General features: G+C 32.2%; 2 protein-coding genes across 2 annotated transcripts in view; one reads left to right on the forward strand and one right to left on the reverse strand.

Moving 5' to 3' along the window:
- Positions 1–914: 914 nt before the first annotated feature.
- LOC108775187 (uncharacterized) lies at positions 915–4,419 on the reverse strand. Its single transcript, XM_018541477.1, has 4 exons — positions 4,393–4,419; positions 4,040–4,327; positions 1,284–1,620; positions 915–1,025 (listed from the first exon to the last, which is right to left on the reverse strand). The coding sequence occupies exons 2-4, from the start codon at positions 4,251–4,253 to the stop codon at positions 941–943; spliced, it is 636 nt and encodes a 211-aa protein (XP_018396979.1). The 5' UTR covers positions 4,254–4,327; positions 4,393–4,419; the 3' UTR covers positions 915–940.
- A 1,681-nt stretch (positions 4,420–6,100) lies between these two features.
- Myo31DF (Unconventional myosin ID) overlaps positions 6,101–17,910 on the forward strand; it is a 12,351-nt gene continuing 541 nt past the window's right edge. Inside the window, exons 1-14 of the mRNA XM_018541497.1 lie at positions 6,101–6,279; positions 12,940–13,046; positions 13,621–13,816; positions 14,063–14,282; positions 14,397–14,609; positions 14,722–14,925; positions 15,016–15,214; positions 15,303–15,472; positions 15,546–15,806; positions 15,956–16,200; positions 16,484–16,646; positions 16,728–17,060; positions 17,231–17,421; positions 17,493–17,741. Coding sequence (XP_018396999.1) covers positions 6,194–6,279; positions 12,940–13,046; positions 13,621–13,816; positions 14,063–14,282; positions 14,397–14,609; positions 14,722–14,925; positions 15,016–15,214; positions 15,303–15,472; positions 15,546–15,806; positions 15,956–16,200; positions 16,484–16,646; positions 16,728–17,060; positions 17,231–17,421; positions 17,493–17,741 — 2,837 coding nt within the window. The 5' untranslated portion in view covers positions 6,101–6,193. The remainder of the gene's footprint in view (positions 6,280–12,939; positions 13,047–13,620; positions 13,817–14,062; positions 14,283–14,396; positions 14,610–14,721; positions 14,926–15,015; positions 15,215–15,302; positions 15,473–15,545; positions 15,807–15,955; positions 16,201–16,483; positions 16,647–16,727; positions 17,061–17,230; positions 17,422–17,492; positions 17,742–17,910) is intronic.

A 17,910-nucleotide genomic window follows, 5' to 3' on the forward strand; every position in this document is an offset into this window, starting at 1 on the left:
ATTTCAGTATTAATAATAAAAGATTGAAAGTATTACTATTAAGTATTACTAAAGTATTATTAAATATTACTTAAGTATTATTAAGTATTTACTTAAGTATTATTAAGTATTATTATTTATTAAGTAGTACTATTTTGTATTTTAAATACTAAGATTGACGATGAATGTTATTATTTAAATTACGAAATACATAAAGCTTTCAACTTTAAACCTTTCAATTTTAAATACAAAATACGTTACTTTCATGTACACCGTTGAAATGTAAAATATGAAATTTACTTTTATTGCGAAAATTTAAATAAAAGTATTTTAAATACATGCCAAGCCCTGCAGACAACTATATAAAATTTGGAGAAAAGGTTACGGAACAATCTGTTTTGTACTTTTGACGTTTTTGATTGTTGCATATCACGCATCCAAAGTACTTGGTTTCAATACTTTCTGCACATTGTGTTATTATTAGTAACGTCTATTAATATACACAAAAATAGAATAAATTCTTTATGTGCTAATAGGAGATTTCGTTCAAAGCTCTTTACATTTAAAAAAATGTATTTCTGTGCATTTTGGCGAAATTTGACTCTCGCTCTAAGATAAAGCTATTTACGAAATCGTTGCATGATATAACAATATTATATAATAGAAAGAGTTGCAAAACACTAATCCCTGTATTCAGAACGCGCTTATAATGATGTTAGCGCTCTAACATGCTATAGTTTACGTTACGCATAGAATTTCAGAGATAAAGCGCGTGTTTATCAATAAAAACGCATTCTGAATAAGGACCTAAGATTTTGTCATTAACATCCATTTTCGCAAAAGCTATTCGTAAATAAACGTAGTACTACCGACGACATAAATTAGTCAAATAAATAATACTATATAAATAGATACAAAGAAAAAATAGAGCCACCTTTTGAAAACTGAGGTCTTCACTGCGTTAAAGACACATATAGACGAAAAATAATATTCCATTTAGCACACCAACTAAATAATTTATCTGTATTCTCGAGCTGCCATGTATCCTGAAATAAGCAATATTAAGAGATGTAAATCGCGACACATTTGCAATTTTTCAAGCAGCATAAGTATAAAATTTATCTATTTATTTTTAATAAATTGATGAGCAATAGAAGATATAGATTTTTATTTTCATATTTAGATTTTCAATATTTTCATACATCTTTGTTAATTATACATTGTACAATAAAAAATGTACAATTTACGCAAGTGTTACTTTCTCTCTCTCTCTCTCTCTTATATATATATAAATAAGAGCCTACCTTTGCTTGGAAGGGCTGAAAGGAGACGGTGGATTAACACCGGGTATACTGCTGTCCTTGTAAAGAATAAACCAGGAGAAACCTGTTATCACAAGTCCGCTCATCGTTGCTTTCAACAGCCACCCAAATCTGTCAAAATATGCTATCAGCATATCAGCAGCTGCTTCCGCGTATTGATTATTGGCGTTCAAGAGCCTTCTGTTATCCGTCGGCAATTTTTTCGCATCAAATTTCGACAAAACTTCGGACATACTCGGTATTGTTTCATACATTTGCGTAAATATTGCCACCGATGGCATAGAGTATCGATCGCCGGATTGCCATGACAAAAGCTTTCCTAAGGGCAGAGCATGAGAAACTCATATCAGCCATATAATTATAAATCTTTAGAAAGAATGACAGAGAAAAAGTTATAAAGCTTTTATAAATTACATTAATTCGTAAAAGAAAACATTTAATTTAAACTAATTTGTTATTCTTTTTTCAAAATATTACAAATAATTTAATTATAATTTTTCAATTAAAATATAAATATTTCAATTAAAATATATTATAAATTCTAAAATAAAATATTAAATATTAAAATTATATTACATTCTAACGCGTGAAATCTTCCAAGTTTATATGTAAAAATAATTAATTAATTAAATGTGATAAGATAAAAGATAAGATAAATAAAAGAGTTTTTCTTGTTGGCTCTCTGTAGTTGTCTTTTCTTTTTTATGACTAGTCAGGCACGTACTTTTAAAACGACGACATGGCCTTGACAAATTCGGTCATGGGCAATGATCTCATATAATAAATGCATGGGCGAGGAAACTGGAGAGGATCGAAGGACTCGCGTCGTCCGGGAAAGATGATCTCATAATAGAAATAGGTCACGCGCCCCGTTAAAAATATAATCGAAGACTGCAGGCTATATGTGCACGACGCATGCATTTTAACACGAGTTTGGAGACCGCACGTTTACATGATAAAACTTTTGGAAAACACCGCAGCAATCATCTGTTATCTGTTATCTCTTCATCTCTTGTACAACGCATGATACAATGTGTTTTCTGAAAGGAATAAAGTTTACAGAATAAATCGTTAATTCTTTGACAAGGAATAATTTGTTTATTGAAATCAGAACAGCGACTAGAGAATCGTCTGGTTTTCAAACATCCTAAGAGAACAAAACAGAATGCTGATTCATAACGATACAATGTTAAATTTATATAAATAAACAAGACTTTCGTGATCCAAGTTAGATTTTCGCTTTAAAGCAGTTAATATTATATAAATAATTTAAGAAATATACAAATTGACAACAAATAATAATGAAAACATATAAGCAACTTAACAATCGATTGCCTGGAAAATTATTGCTAAAACGTATTAGATTTATTTCTTTCACCTGTGCGTCTTTACCTATCAGAAATAAAGCTTATGCAATTCCAGATAACATAAAACATCCCAGCAATATTGCAACAACGTTGCAACGCTGCTGGAATATTACTAGTGTTTTATGCTATCTACAATTGTTAATTTTTGCGAGAAATAATTCGTTTAATGAAATCACAACGGAGATGAGAATTGTCTGGTTTTCGAGCGTTTTAATATCCATATCAGACTAAAAATTGAGATTAAATTTAACTAACAAAGAAAATGAATACCAACTAATATTAAATAAAATAGATCAAGAAATAATTTAAACACAAATAAGAGAGAAGAACGCCATTTTCGGTCAAAGCATGTTTTTATGCTTACAAGTAATATTTATATGTAAATATACAAATACAATAACAATTGTTATATCTAATTTAATGAACTTTATTTTAATTAGTCAAATTCAATCTCAATCTCTAATTTGATGTAGGCATAAAAATGAGATAGAACATTAATTTATAGCAGTACAATTTGTATAATTAAAATAAACAAATGATTTTAATTTTAGATTGTGTTAAGTTCTTGTCTTATGGCATTAATAAAGTCAATATTAACATAAATTGGAAAGCATAAATGATTAATATCACATAAATAATTCTAGAAATACATTTGTTGATAATAAATAATTAGAACACACAACAGGCAAATTAACGAACAATCACCTGGACAAATTATTATAGAAATATCATTAGATCTGTTTTTTTCAGCTACATTTCTACCTCTTTGTTTTTTAATAAAACAATCACTTGCCCATGCTGCAAAGGCAAAGAAAGAGAAAGGCAAATATATAGAAAGGCATAACTGAGAAGAACATATCCAATGTAAGTATACAGAAAATATAATTAGAGAAACTACAGCAAAAATTTCCGTTTCACAGTTTGTCGCGTTTTGACAGAAGACAAAATAAAAGTCAAGTACATATCGGCGTGCAACGGCACAGGCTTCCTCTCGAGACGGATTCGTATATATATCGTCAGCAATCCCGCTTCCAATGTAACCAAAACAAAAACTTGTGTATACGACGGATTGACCCAGAACGGGTATGTCCTACCGGCGACGATCTACTGTCGTTCGCGTGACACAACGATATCTCCTTGTGGAAGCGATTCAGATCGCTAGGAACGTCCCTTTCAACAGAATCAAAAACAGAAAGTGTACGTTTAAATGCTTTAAATGATACATCTAACCTCAATTGAGATTCGTGGACGCGCGAACGGAAGCTTGGCATCGCGTCTGATCTCGGGAGGTAGAAAGGCTCATGCGACGTGCTGATTTAAAGGAAATTGAGAAGTACAAGATATCCGTAAATGCGATTCGCGTTTATCTACCATAATTCATGAACAGCTTGCCCACGATGATGGCGAGCGAGAAGGTGAAGAGCGTCAGACTGAACGTCCACTCGTTCATGCGAATCTTCGACCAGAGTCTCGCTGGCGTCGATTTCTGGATCTCGGCGAGATTGCCATTGCCATTCGTCAGCGGTGTCGAGCCAATTCTCGACTTAAACATCGTCATCGTCGGCATTGCCCTTCGCGTCGACATCGCTCGTGATGATGATGGCTCGGAGTCATGCGCATACGCACGTACATCCGAACACGCCAGTAGTCTGCAACACTCTAGTGACACAGTAATATGACAACCGCCGCTGAAACGTTTCACCCGCTCCAACCCGCTCACTTACCGCTTCCAGTCGCTTCCAAAAATAAAGGTGAACAAGCGCGGGTGTGTGCGAGCTTGCAGCGCACGCGCCGTCCGTCTCTTCCGCGTACGCCAGGGGCGTACGCTCCGCGAGAGACTCTAGTCAGACAAGTCGTTCATGTAATTGCAGTGAAACATGAAAACTCTAAATTCTTTTATGTATTGTGTGTATGTACGTGTACGTACATATGTACATAAAAATGTTCACGTTTCCGTTTTAGAGGAAAAATTACTTAGTTTTTTAGCTGAATTTCTTGCACAGTTAATCTCTTTTCTCTTCTTATCTTCAACACGTGAAAAAGAAGCGAAGAGAGAGAGAGAGAAACTGTGTAAAAAGTTTAACTTTATGGAAAAACATTATCGTGTTTCTGTAATAATAGAAACTTATTACAGGAATTTTTTAAAGAGACACAGTTAGGTAAAGAGTCATAATCCAGGTAGAACACAAAATTATAATAAGATTAAGATATATATGACATCACGTTAAAATAATTTTAAGAAAATTCATATATAATGATGTCATTCGACTTTTAATGATAATTTTGTAATAAGGTTTTGATATGCTAATGTGATTTTTATACGATTTTTAAATTGTGCTCAATTATGTCCTACCTGAAAATAAAATTTCTTACATTCGCGAGAGTCATATATAGAGTTATCAGGATCATATTTGACCAAACTTCGATTAATTTAATTTATCAGCACTATTTTATTTAATAATTCGAGTGAAATAAAATAAATTAATAAAATTATTTAAAAAAATTATGAAAAATGAACTGTATAGTAGAGATTTAATTGTTTTAAGCGATTCGCTGCCGATCGAGTTAATTGCCGATTAATTGGAGTTTTGTCAAAGTCGTCTTAAAGTAAATTTCTATCAATGTAAATTAACCTTAATCTCGGTTTAACTTACTTTTTATCTTGTTCTAATTCTAAGAATCAGAAAAAGATTAAAATTAAGTAAGTTAAACCAAGATTAAAGTTAATCTACATTGACAGAAATGGACATATAACTCAAGTTGTTCGCATTGTTTTGTTTACACGGACGAAATAACTTTTTATTCCATATTCTGCAGTTTCGGGACAGCGTAATTTTTTATTTTTGAGACGGCAACATGAAAATTTTGCAATGGGAAATAATGGAAAAAATTTCACTTTTTACGTTTCTGTCTTAGAAAAATAAATTAAATGAGATTTGTTCTTCTCAACTAAACTTCTCGTTTAACTTTTCTCCTTGTTTCTTCATCATCGCGGAGAAAAAAAAAAAGAAAAGATGAACAATGTAAAAAAGTCAGCAAAACAAACTTGAGGTTATATATTCTTGACAAATATGCGGTGTACAAAAATGTACGAAATTGTTATATAGTAACAAGTTACGTAAATTGTAGGTTTCTTAAATTTTCATATGTGACATTTTTCGAAAATATTTTTTCGGTTCTTGATTGCTATCTTGAATCGCGAGTTTTAATCACCCATCAGGCCATCGCGGAGCGTTTCGACATGTACGGCACTGTCACGCACCGTCATCGACCGCGATGGGGACGGCCCGGGACGCGGGAAGGAACACCGCAGGCTGAAGATGACCGCATTCGCTGCTCGTGCGAGATAGCGAAGTTGGTCGACGGTGGGACGTGCGCCGAGCCACCGAGCGAACCAACCCGCCGGCCGCCAACCGTCAGTGGTGCGCGCGGATCGGTCGCGCGCGGTGGTAACACGTGGTGATTGACTAAAGTGCAGTTTGTTACAATCGTGAGCATCGGTGTGAGCGAGCGAGCGAGACAGACATGGCAAACCACGACGTCGGCATCGGCGACTTTGTGTTGCTCGACGAAATCACGGTCGAGCGCGTGGTGGAGAATCTGAAGACAAGGTGCGTACAACTCCGGAGTATCGGCGACTTTGAAAAAAGTCTTGCAGACGCGATTCTTGACAGGTGGACAGCGGGGAGCGCCCCGCGCTATCTTTGCTCGGTTCACCCCTGCGCTCGCGAGAGGGCGTGGCTTGCGCGTCGTCGGCAGGTGGTCGCCTAGAGATAGTGAAGGGTTTTTACGTTCACCTTTTCTGCATTCTCTCCAATTCTCAGTTCTCACTTTACTTCAAAAGTTCAAACAGGAACGGAGAACTGTTTTGGAGATATTTGAAGATTTGTAGATGTTGATCGAATGATCACGTATTATGTATGTTATCACTTTTTGTTTCGAGAAATAGAGTTCTTTATTATTTATATTGTATATATTACTCACAATCAGTGAAAGTGAAAATACGCGCGTGAAGTAATTATAGATGATATTTAGGATGACTTAAGTAGAAATAGAGAATGAAGTAACATACAGATCTCTGTTTGTTACTTTTCTCTTTTTCTCTTATCTTTTACGTGCTTGGAATGTTATTATTCCTGATGCATGTTGAACTTGACCTGCTGAAGGCGACGACAACGTCCAGAGAGACGTCGTCGAGGTCATTTCTACCGGACAGCCTTGGGAAGTTAATTCTAGCTAGTGATGGGCTGTGTTTTTGCGAGAGTCGGGCGCGCAAGGCTGAAAGCTCGATAATAAAATTTACCCGGCTCCAAAATAATTTGCATCTTTATATATTTTAATTTTTAGGAAATGAAAAGTGAGAAACTTGTTATATATAAAAATAATGTCTACATCTTTATATATTTTAATCCTTGTGAATTGTTAGGGTGTTTTTTTATTTGATGACGTAAGTCGACACAAGTGTTGTTCTGTATATATCTTTGTTACTCACTGAATGTCAAGAAAGATAAAAATGATGTTTTTGTCCACTTGTGTCATTGACAGGAAAGCACCTTTATATTTTAGGTGAGTCTAGAAACACAAAACAGAAGATATGAACATAAGTTTGTTTGAGTTTTTTTTATTTTCTAAATTAAGAATGAATTGGAGGAAGCACCAGAAAAGAAAACGGAGTATCTTTGATATAATTTGATATTTAATTCATGTTATAATTTTAATATAAAAAACAGGCACTTTTTAATCATATTTTCTATGAAACATGCATCACGTTATTTTATTTCGACATTTTTAATTGGATGTAATTAGATCTTCTTTTAAAGCAAACAAATCAAGAGAAAATAAAAAAAAAATGTTTTTTTTAATTTTTTTGTTGGATTATTATTGGACTGTTATTCACGAGGAGTATATATTTTACAATTAAAAAAGAAAAACAATTATAATTATGAAACACATGTAAGTACATATCGGAAAGCTTATAAATCTTGGAAGTAATTTAGTTCGAAGCATAATCGTGTTTCATACTTTCGTTTTCATTTAATGATTTCAGTGACAACTTTTCCCAGACCAGTTGCACCGTCACCAATTATTACTTAACTGGATGTCACTTTTCCGCATTGCAGGCGAGAGACTGCAATTTAAAAATAGACGGCTAATGTAACGAGTTATTATATAGACCATTGCATGGCTGCAGTCGTATTCTAGATGATAAATAATATAATTAATGTGCGACCGGCTGTTAATCAACGTTAACTGCAGTTAATTCGTCTTTTTTGTACCTTGATAGACAGAGATATAGAATTGAAAATAGCGATTAGCAAATTAATTTAGTCAATCGAAACAGTCGTCGTAGACAGTCGTAAACTCATCTATTTCTTTCACGAAACTAAATTTCCTCCAAACAAAAATGATCGGTGTCTCGTTGAAGAAATATTTAACCCTGTTGGCCTATTCGAGTCTATTTGGCCTAAAATTTAATTAATTTTTTTATTGATATTTTATTTAAAATTTTTGCTCTGATATTTGGTGACTTTTATTAATATAATATCTTTTTATATTTTTCTTGAGTTTTTTATTCATATATATATATATATATATATATATAGTGATACAATCGTTTAGTATTTGAACTGATCACAAGATTAATATCAAGAAACATATCTCGTTAAATTGAATCTTTAGAATTGATACAAATTATTAATTAATTTTCAATATAATTAATTGTCTACATTGTAAAAAAGATTTATTCAATTTTAATAAATATTTTTTTGAATGCAAACCTAGTGAAATATTTAGTTTTATAGTTAATAAATAGTTAGACAAAAAAATGATAGTTGAATCATACTAATGGTTCCTGTGTCTAAAAATATGTGTTTACATTTAGTAAATATTCTGTTAGGATTATTTTCAAAGGAATATTTATTAGAATTTAGTAAACTTTTTTCTCAATGTTATAAATAATAAGACCTTTAATTATTTTGCCAAATTATTTCCAGAGATAAATGACAATTTAACTAAATAATAAATATCTCTTCGTAAACGGGATCTTTATTCTGTTTTGCTGCCAAATTTTCTGAATGGTTTCCATAGATAAATAACGTGCTGATAAGTCTAAATAAATACGCGTGCGAGTCAAGAAAATTGTCGCTTCGCATCGCAAAAAAGAAGACGTCAGGGCAACTACTCCAATTCACTTGGCTGTATCGTCTATCTATATCGTGAAGAGCATGGAATTGAATATCACACTGTGAGCAACTGGCGGAAGCAATGATATTATACGTGTTGCACGGTTGCGCGGGTGCATCATTTTGTGGAAAAAGAGCGTGTGTATTCACGCAACGAGTACATTGCGTGCATCCACCGCGAAGTGGCATGATGAAAAAACCAGAGTCACATAACGCAATATAAAGCTGCCGTTAATACATATATTTTTCCCACAATTATTAGCATGTTAGAGAATGATGACTTTATAATTGCAAAAAATTTTTTAACCTTTCTAAAATCTGGACAATCTTTATAATAGACACAGAAAAATATTCTATTGCTAAATGATTACTCAGTTTATTTTTTTTCTTTTAAGCAACTGTTATTTTTAACAAAGAATATTTTTTTGATAATAGTCTTAAAATATATTTTACTAATTTTAGAAGAATTTTATCTTCTATAATATTTATTATCAAAGCAATTACTTTCTTTTGAAGTTTATAAAATTTTAAAATTTTATTTTAATTTAATAATCTTAATTGAAATTAAACTGAAATTCACAGAAAATATTTTGAATGAATTTTGTACTTGTGATATAATAAATTTGCGAATAAATGAATTTTGGAAATACTTAAAAGAGATAATTAAGATTTAAATACAGAATATATGTACTTTTTTGTGTGTACCAAAAAAAACCATCATTTGATTAACGTTTTTGATATTTGTAAATATTTTATCTATCCGCGATATACATGAAGTTTTTTGTGCAAGTTAAAAGCTTTTTTTATGAAGAATGTTGAATAGAATCCAGGCAGCAAGATGTCGTTATTTTGATCTAAAATGACATCTTTCTCTTGATTTTTACGTCAAAATAATGACGTTCAACTTACTATCATATTTTTTATAAGCTTACATTGAATTTTCGCTCCTGGAGTGCTCCAAACTTCAACTACATCATATTTTTTATGCTTTGTAGAATTACTGCGCTAGACTAAGATTTAAATTCACTCATAACATTCGAAGGTCAATAATACACAATGCATGACGCATTATTTCTTGGAAGATGTATAGATATGTATGAGTGAAAATGGATTACGCGCTCTGATTCATCGTGCACTCTAGACATATTACGTGAAATCTCAAATAGATCTGCATGTTAGATCAAATCAAATTAAGCACAGAGGAATCGCGTTTAATTAGGCATAAAGATATGATTGAATATAAGGAAACTCAATTAGGAATTAATCATTTATATGAACGTATGGATACGGATTAATGAAATCAAACAATTATTTAAAAATAGATAAATAATATCAAAAATGTGTTATAAAACATTTAATTTTAAGGAACAGCCTGAAGATTTCAATTACAGTTTGAAAGATCTGATTTATATGAATCCACATATATAAAGAGCAAAGCAAGACTTTCTCTTACAAATTATGATTATGTAAGTGAATTGCTAAGCATTATCTTGTTTATCATAACGTTATATTTAGTGATGGATATTCAATGATATCTCTTGCGAATTTTTCTATTAATTTAGTCATTGTTCTGTTTCGAAACATTTTGAATGTTATTCAAAGCTATATACTCTTGAAAGTCTTGATATGTCTTGAAAGTCTTAATAGATCTTGAAAGTCTTAACTTAAAAATCTTGATAATTTTCGATTTCTTCGATTAAAAAAAAGGTTCTCGTTACCTTTCCAAAAATTATATTTGTGATAACTGCAATCATTTTTTCAAAACCAACGGTTTTTCCGTTATATGTATTTTGAAGTAACGTAACGCGTTACTTTTTACTGTAAGTAACGATAATAGTAACGCGTAATTTTTAAATAGTAATATTAACAACATACATCTAATACATTTATTTAATATATTGTACGATGTATATTAATGTTTGACATATTATTATTTATGTTTACTTATATATTTTTTGCTCTCTGCAATTAAACAAAAATTACTAAAATTAATAACTCTAAAATTATTGTCTCTAAAGTTTCATTTTTTTTTTAAATGTATTAAAATGTTTAAGACTTTTCAAAACATTCAAGACTTTTTAAAACATTTAAGACTTTTCAAGTCATTCAAGACTTTTCAAGACATTCGAAACTTTTTAAGACATTCAATACTTCTCAAGACATTTAATAACATTATATAATTTCGAATCATATTCGAATTTATTCGAATTTTTTATGATATATTCGAACTAATTCGAAGCATCTTGATACTTATTACTATAATAATATAACATATTATCAAGTAGCTAGAAAGTTTTTCGGGCAGAACTGTGTGATATCAGCTTTAGATGACTAGATCCATATCTTTTCGATACCTTGTATCTAAAAAATAATATGTGAACTCGTTTGAAATCTAGCTTATTTCTAAGCTAGATTTCAAACGGGTTCGCTTATTATTTTTCCTCCACGCTTCAAAACCATTAACACAACCCCAGCTATTCGCTAAACTGCAACTTTCACGAGAAAGAAGCAAAATAGTATATACGGAAAATCGTACGTGAAGGTCTTACTTTTATTTAATGTTAAATAGCGAATTATACTCGTGATAAAATCTTTTCTTTTTTTCAGGTGCAACATCTATTAAATTCTTTAATGTAAAACGTGATTCGTTTCTCCTAGCAATTTTAACGATTTCACCAAGAGAAAGAATCCGAATTAGAAGTCTCAAACGATTGTATTATGATAAAATGATTGATAATTAAAGTACAGTACAGATAGAATATTTAACAATTAAAAAAAGAGTCTTGATTCGTTTGAACGTTTTTAGTTCGCTGTATGATATCTATTAATTTAATATTTTGAACTATAGTTTAGGTCATTTTAATATATTCCTTAAAATTAAATTCAATGCATGCAGTTCAAAAACTGATACATGGGTTGAGATTTTATTTTTACCGATTTATGTCATCATTTTAGACGACGACTCATGTTATTCGACGCCAACGCAAGCCGGGAAGCACACGAGGGCAAGCTCGTTTAGCGGTAAATACGATGACGAGAAAACGAGCGTTCGGAGACGCGTATCCTCGAATATGTATACGCGACGAATGTATGCGTCTCGCGTAATCCTTATCGGGGCTCATGTCGGCAATGCGTCATCATCCTTGAGTTGTTGCATAGTTTTCAGATTGTGCTCGCGTCATCCCTATAAAACTTGATAATGGTCAATAACTAATTATAATATAATACTTTTGGTAAAAGTATAAGCATTAATAAATATGAATAAATATTAAATGCGAGCAAGAACAGTTAAAAAATGTAATTAACAATAAGAAATAGAATTGCTTTTGTGTTAATTTAAGTTTTTCTACAAAATACTATAGTTAATACTACACATAATTAGTACTGCTTATTATTATTAATATATATTAATAAAATAGCACTTATTAACGCTATGTAATTAATAGTTGAACAAACTAATCGATTCGAACAGTGTGCTTTTATCTAGATTTATATTTCTTCAATTTGTCAAAATTTAGCATTTATTTGTTAATCGAATATATATATATATATATAGAGATTTGAAAAAACCATTAAAACGTTCTGTATGTTAAATATATTATTTCAAACTTCTTGCTACGTGTAGAAAAAAATAATTAGTTACATTGGCGAGCGTGCAATTGTCGTCGAAGTAAGGACGAGTGACTCATTATATACCATTCGGTAATCTCAAAGTTGAGTTAAGTCTCTTGTCTGGTAAATAATAATACTTATCTTTCGTTTTCACATCGATATCCACAGTTTCCATAAAATTACAAAATTATTTATAAATAAACTATTTATTATACAAGCCATTACTTTTCAAAGAAACTTAGTATTTTATCGAATCGTGCAGATTACACGCACGAATAAGTATAAGGTTGCTTACGTTACTGCGGTTTCTTAAAGATTATTATTATTAAAAGAAAAATTTCATTTTAATAATACGAATTTCTTATAGAGAATTCTATCTTTTTTGTTTTAATTCTATTTCTAATTGATTCTACATATTACGTTGTGATCTTTCAGATTTTTTAAAATGTATCCTCTGCTCTTATTATATTGTTGCAGATTTAATGGGGGAAAAATTTACACATATATCGGCGAAGTCTGCGTGAGCGTTAATCCTTACAAAAGCACCAATATTTACGATGTGGACCAAATTAATAAGTATAAAGGTATGAGTGAGTTCGAAAAAAAATATTAATAGTTTTTATTTAAAAATGAATATTCGACTGAAACAAATAAAATACACGCGTTTAACTATACAAGGTCCAGTCGAATAACATATAAAAGCACAACGTGATTCCTTATAAAAAAAATTTTTTAAATATACAGAATAAAATTTTTCGATTTTCTGCTTAGATTTCAAGAAAATCGAGTTTGAAAATCCACAACGAGAACAGTTCCACTGATAAAAAATAAATTTTTATTCACTAAAAATTTTCTTTGCGTTTTTCTTTAAACCTAATAGCTTTTAGATTCCGTGTAAACATTGTTTATAAATACTGTACACGTTATACGTCGTTTGACGAACCATAACTTAACTCAACAGCATATGTATGTACGCAGCGGATTTTCAAACTCGATTTTCTTGAAAACTAAGCAGAAAATCGAAAAACTTTATTCTATGTATTCTTTATATTTTTTTATAAGGAATTCACGTCATGCCTGCTTTTACATGTTATTCGATCAGACCCTATATTTTAATAATATATTTTGCAATATTTTTATTTCTAAAATCGTTTCCAGGGAGAGAACTGTTTGAGAATCCTCCGCACATTTTTGCGATCGCGGATGCAGTGCATAAAGAGATGAAGCAACAGGGCAGAGACACTTGTATAGTCATAAGTGGCGAGTCGGGTTCTGGTAAAACAGAAGCTAGCAAGATCATCATGAAGTATATTGCTGCAGTGACCAATCTCAGCGGTCAGCAGGAGATTGAGAGGTACGGGGTCATCGTTTAGATTACTTAGAAACTGATGGCAATTAGTATCAGTTTTCACTATCTAATCTGTCTTATGTATGAACCTCTATAACTGATAAGATTAATCTTAGTATTTTTAGATACAATCATACATTATTCAATCATACAAATACTCAATGTAAAATACAAAATTCTGTCGAGATTATAGTGAAAATATCTTTTTCTTTCCGCAGCGCTCCTAAGCGCGATAAAAACGCATTTTTACAGGGTGAAAAATGTTCTCATCCAATCGAATTCGATATTGGAGGCGTTCGGCAATGCCAAGACAAATAGAAACGACAATTCGTCACGTTTCGGAAAGTACATGGATATCAATTTTGATTTCAAAGGAGACCCCATTGGCGGCCACGTGACTAACTATCTCCTCGAGAAATCGCGGGTGGTCTATCAGCAAAAGGGAGAACGCAATTTTCACTGCTTTTATCAGGTTCCGTTTGCTCGCAATCATTAATAATTTCGTGCTTGAAACTTTCTACGTGATTGGAAACTAGGAATATGCTCGCAAATACAAAATATGTCATAGCAGAAATTTAATTTTTAGTTACTAAACGGCTGCAGTGAGGCCGAGTTGAACAAGCTGCGTTTAGTCCGTGATCCGGCGGCTTATTATTTCATCGGCAATGGAAGTAATAATAAGACAGCCTCCTCCGACAGAAACGACTATAAAACTGTTTGCAACGCCATGTTCACTCTTGGATTCTCCGGAAATGAAACGCATACCATCTGGAATATCATCGCTGGTATTTTACATTTGGTAGGCCATTGACATAAAAGTAAAACACTTTTCTTAACACTAACATTTTAGATATTTTTCCCATTAGTAGTTATATGCGATTTACATGATTTACTTCTTTATTATTTTTCAGGGTAACATCACTTTCAGACTGGATGACGATAAACTTATAATCGAAAATAACAGTGCTTTAAATGATACCGCTAACTTATTCTCCATCAATTCGAAAGATTTGAGCACTGCTCTTTCTCAAAGAGTCATAGCAGCGGGTGGAGAAGTCATGCAAAAGACTCACACTTTGATCGAAGCTGAATACGGTCGAGATGCATTAGCGAAGGTGCGTTTAATATGCATTCAATTTATTTATTTTCTTATAGAGTTTTCTATAATTGACATGTATTGACAAAAATCTTTACGAATTTTTTAGGCTATATATGAACGATTGTTCACGTGGATAGTATCGCTCGTCAATGAATCAATCAATGTAAATAACAGCGATGAAATGAAGAAATACGGAACATTAATCGGTGTGCTCGATATCTACGGTTTCGAAATCTTCGATGTAAACAGCTTCGAGCAGTTTTGTATTAATTATTGTAACGAAAAACTGCAACAGCTTTTTATCGGTAAGCGTAATGTTTAATATACACGGCACACTTCGAATTGACAAATTTAAAACATAAAACAATTGCAATTACGAACATTTTGTCGCAGAGTTGGTTCTGAAACAAGAGCAAGAAGAATATCAGAAAGAAGGAATAGAATGGCAAAACATTGAATACTTCAATAATCAGATCATTTGCGATTTGGTCGAACAAACTCACAAAGGAATAATAGCAATTATGGATGAAGCTTGCCTCAACGTCGGGAAGGTCACTGATGAGGTTGCTAGAAAATCTAAAGTTTCACATTAAGCAAAAGATTTTTTTTTTTAAATAAAAACACGCCTTTTTTTAGATGCTTCTTGATGCAATGGATAAAAAATTAGTTGACCATAAACATTATAGCTCTCGACAATTAAAACCGATAGACAAAGAACTGGAGCATAGAATACAATTTAAAATCAAACATTATGCTGGCGATGTGATTTATAATATCAATGGCTTTCTTGATAAGAACAAAGATACACTCTTCCAAGATTTTAAACGTCTGCTATATCAAAGCAAAAATCCCGTAATTAGCAAAATGTGGCCCGAGGGTGCTCAGAATATTTTAAAGGTACAAAGATATTGTTCACATATGTGTTATATTTATATTATAATCTATATTTTATATAATAGTTAAATGCATAATAACTGTAGAGGAGATACACGATTTCATTCATATGAAGAAGATCGTACCTAAAATCTGCGTATTATATCTTTTAGACGACAAAAAGGCCTTTAACTGCTGGTACATTGTTCCGCAATTCTATGATTGCACTGGTGAAAAATTTAGCGAGTAAAGAACCGTTTTATGTCAGATGCATAAAACCTAACGAAGTAAAGTCTCCAGTCGTGTTCGATAATGAAAGAGTAAACCATCAAGTGAGATACTTGGGACTTGTAGAGAACATATTGGTGAGACGGGCTGGTTTTGTTTATAGACAACGATACGACAGATTTCTAAAAAGGTATTGAATCTATTGTAACGTGGTAAAACGAAATAACACAGCTTATTTCATTTGCTGTGTAATTATTAGATAATAATTATTGAATAACAATAAACAAAATAAGATTGAAATAAATAAAAAAGGACGTCTATATAAAAAAATAAATATTGAGAATTATATGATTATTAAAGACTTTAAGAGATTTACAAATTATTTTTTGGACAATCTATTAAATTATAAGTATTCTACTCGTAAAGCTGTTTTTGTGGTAAAAATAATAATAAATTTAATTTTTTGTTATCAGGTACAAGATGATATCGCAGTATACATGGCCAAACTTCCGAGGTGAAAGTGATAAGGAAGGCGTACGCACATTGATGAATGAGAAGCATTTCTCGGACGACGTTAAATACGGTCGCACGAAGATATTTGTTCGCTCGCCGCAGACCTTATTTGAGTTAGAAAAGGTTAATTGGTTAAATCTGGATTTTATATATCACGACAAAATTGTAGTCACAGCGAATATTGATTAATTATTTCGTTTGTAGATGCGCAATGACTTAATACCGGGCGTCGTGATTCTTTTGCAAAAGCAATGGCGAGGATACATCTGCCGTCAGAAATACAAGAAGATGAAAGCCGCGTTGGTGCTGATGGAGCATTACAAAAGATACAAACGACGCATCTATATCAAGCAACTCGAAAGAACGTTCAGAAGCGCTAAAAATCTGCGAGGTTACGGCAAGACTTTACCGTGGCCGCGCGAAAATTTTGCTGTGAGACATGTGGTACCCGCTTTGAGGAATATGTATGCGAGATGGTGGGCGTGGATGATACTTAGAGCAATTCCTCGGGAGGATTGGCCACAACTTCGATTGAAAGTACGTGCTTATGACAATTTTTGCAGTCTATTATTAATAACTGAATAGTTAATAAAGCTTAACGTTTGCAAAATAGATTATCAATTATTCAAAATAGATTATTCAAAATAGATTATCAATAACACAACATTCGCTATTTGTACTGATTATACCATTAATTTTATTTACAGATGGCAGCGAGCGCTGTGTTGCGTTCAAAGCGATCTTATTGGGGCCAAGATCGTCGCTGGGATGGAAACTACCTGTGCAAACCAGACGAGAATTTTCAAAGCGATGTTTTCAACTCGTCAATAAACAACCTACGAAACACCGATCACTTCAAAACTGTTCTATTCAGTGCATTTATTAGAAAGACCAACAGGTTTCTTATTTTGTTGATAATTTCATGATAGATCTAGCAATAAACAATATGATAATCTGAAAATAATGCAGGTTCAACAAGCCGGCGGATCGTGTTTTGGTAGTGACGGAACATACCGTGTATAAGCTTGATGGCGTCAAGTTCAAGAACATGAGGAAAGGCATGCCGATAGCGGAAATCACCGGCCTAAGTGTTTCACCTGGAAAGGACCAACTTATCACAATTCATTCGAATCGCGGAAATGATTTTATTCTATCGATCATTGCCAAAGACGATAGGATCGGAGAATTAGTCGGTATACTGAGCAACCGGTACTATCAGTAAGTCGCTTCGAAAATATTTTAAAACTCTAATAATATCTTATATGCAAATGCACTTTATAAACATGTATCATATATTATAAGTTTATAAGAATATTACATTTCTTGCAAAAATTTTCCGAAAATTTTGATAAATGATTCAATTGAATTCCAGGGGGGGGGGGGGGAA

Source organism: Cyphomyrmex costatus, unplaced genomic scaffold, assembly GCF_001594065.2.
Source record: "Cyphomyrmex costatus isolate MS0001 unplaced genomic scaffold, Ccosl1.0 scaffold29, whole genome shotgun sequence".
Taxonomy (NCBI): domain Eukaryota; kingdom Metazoa; phylum Arthropoda; class Insecta; order Hymenoptera; family Formicidae; genus Cyphomyrmex; species Cyphomyrmex costatus.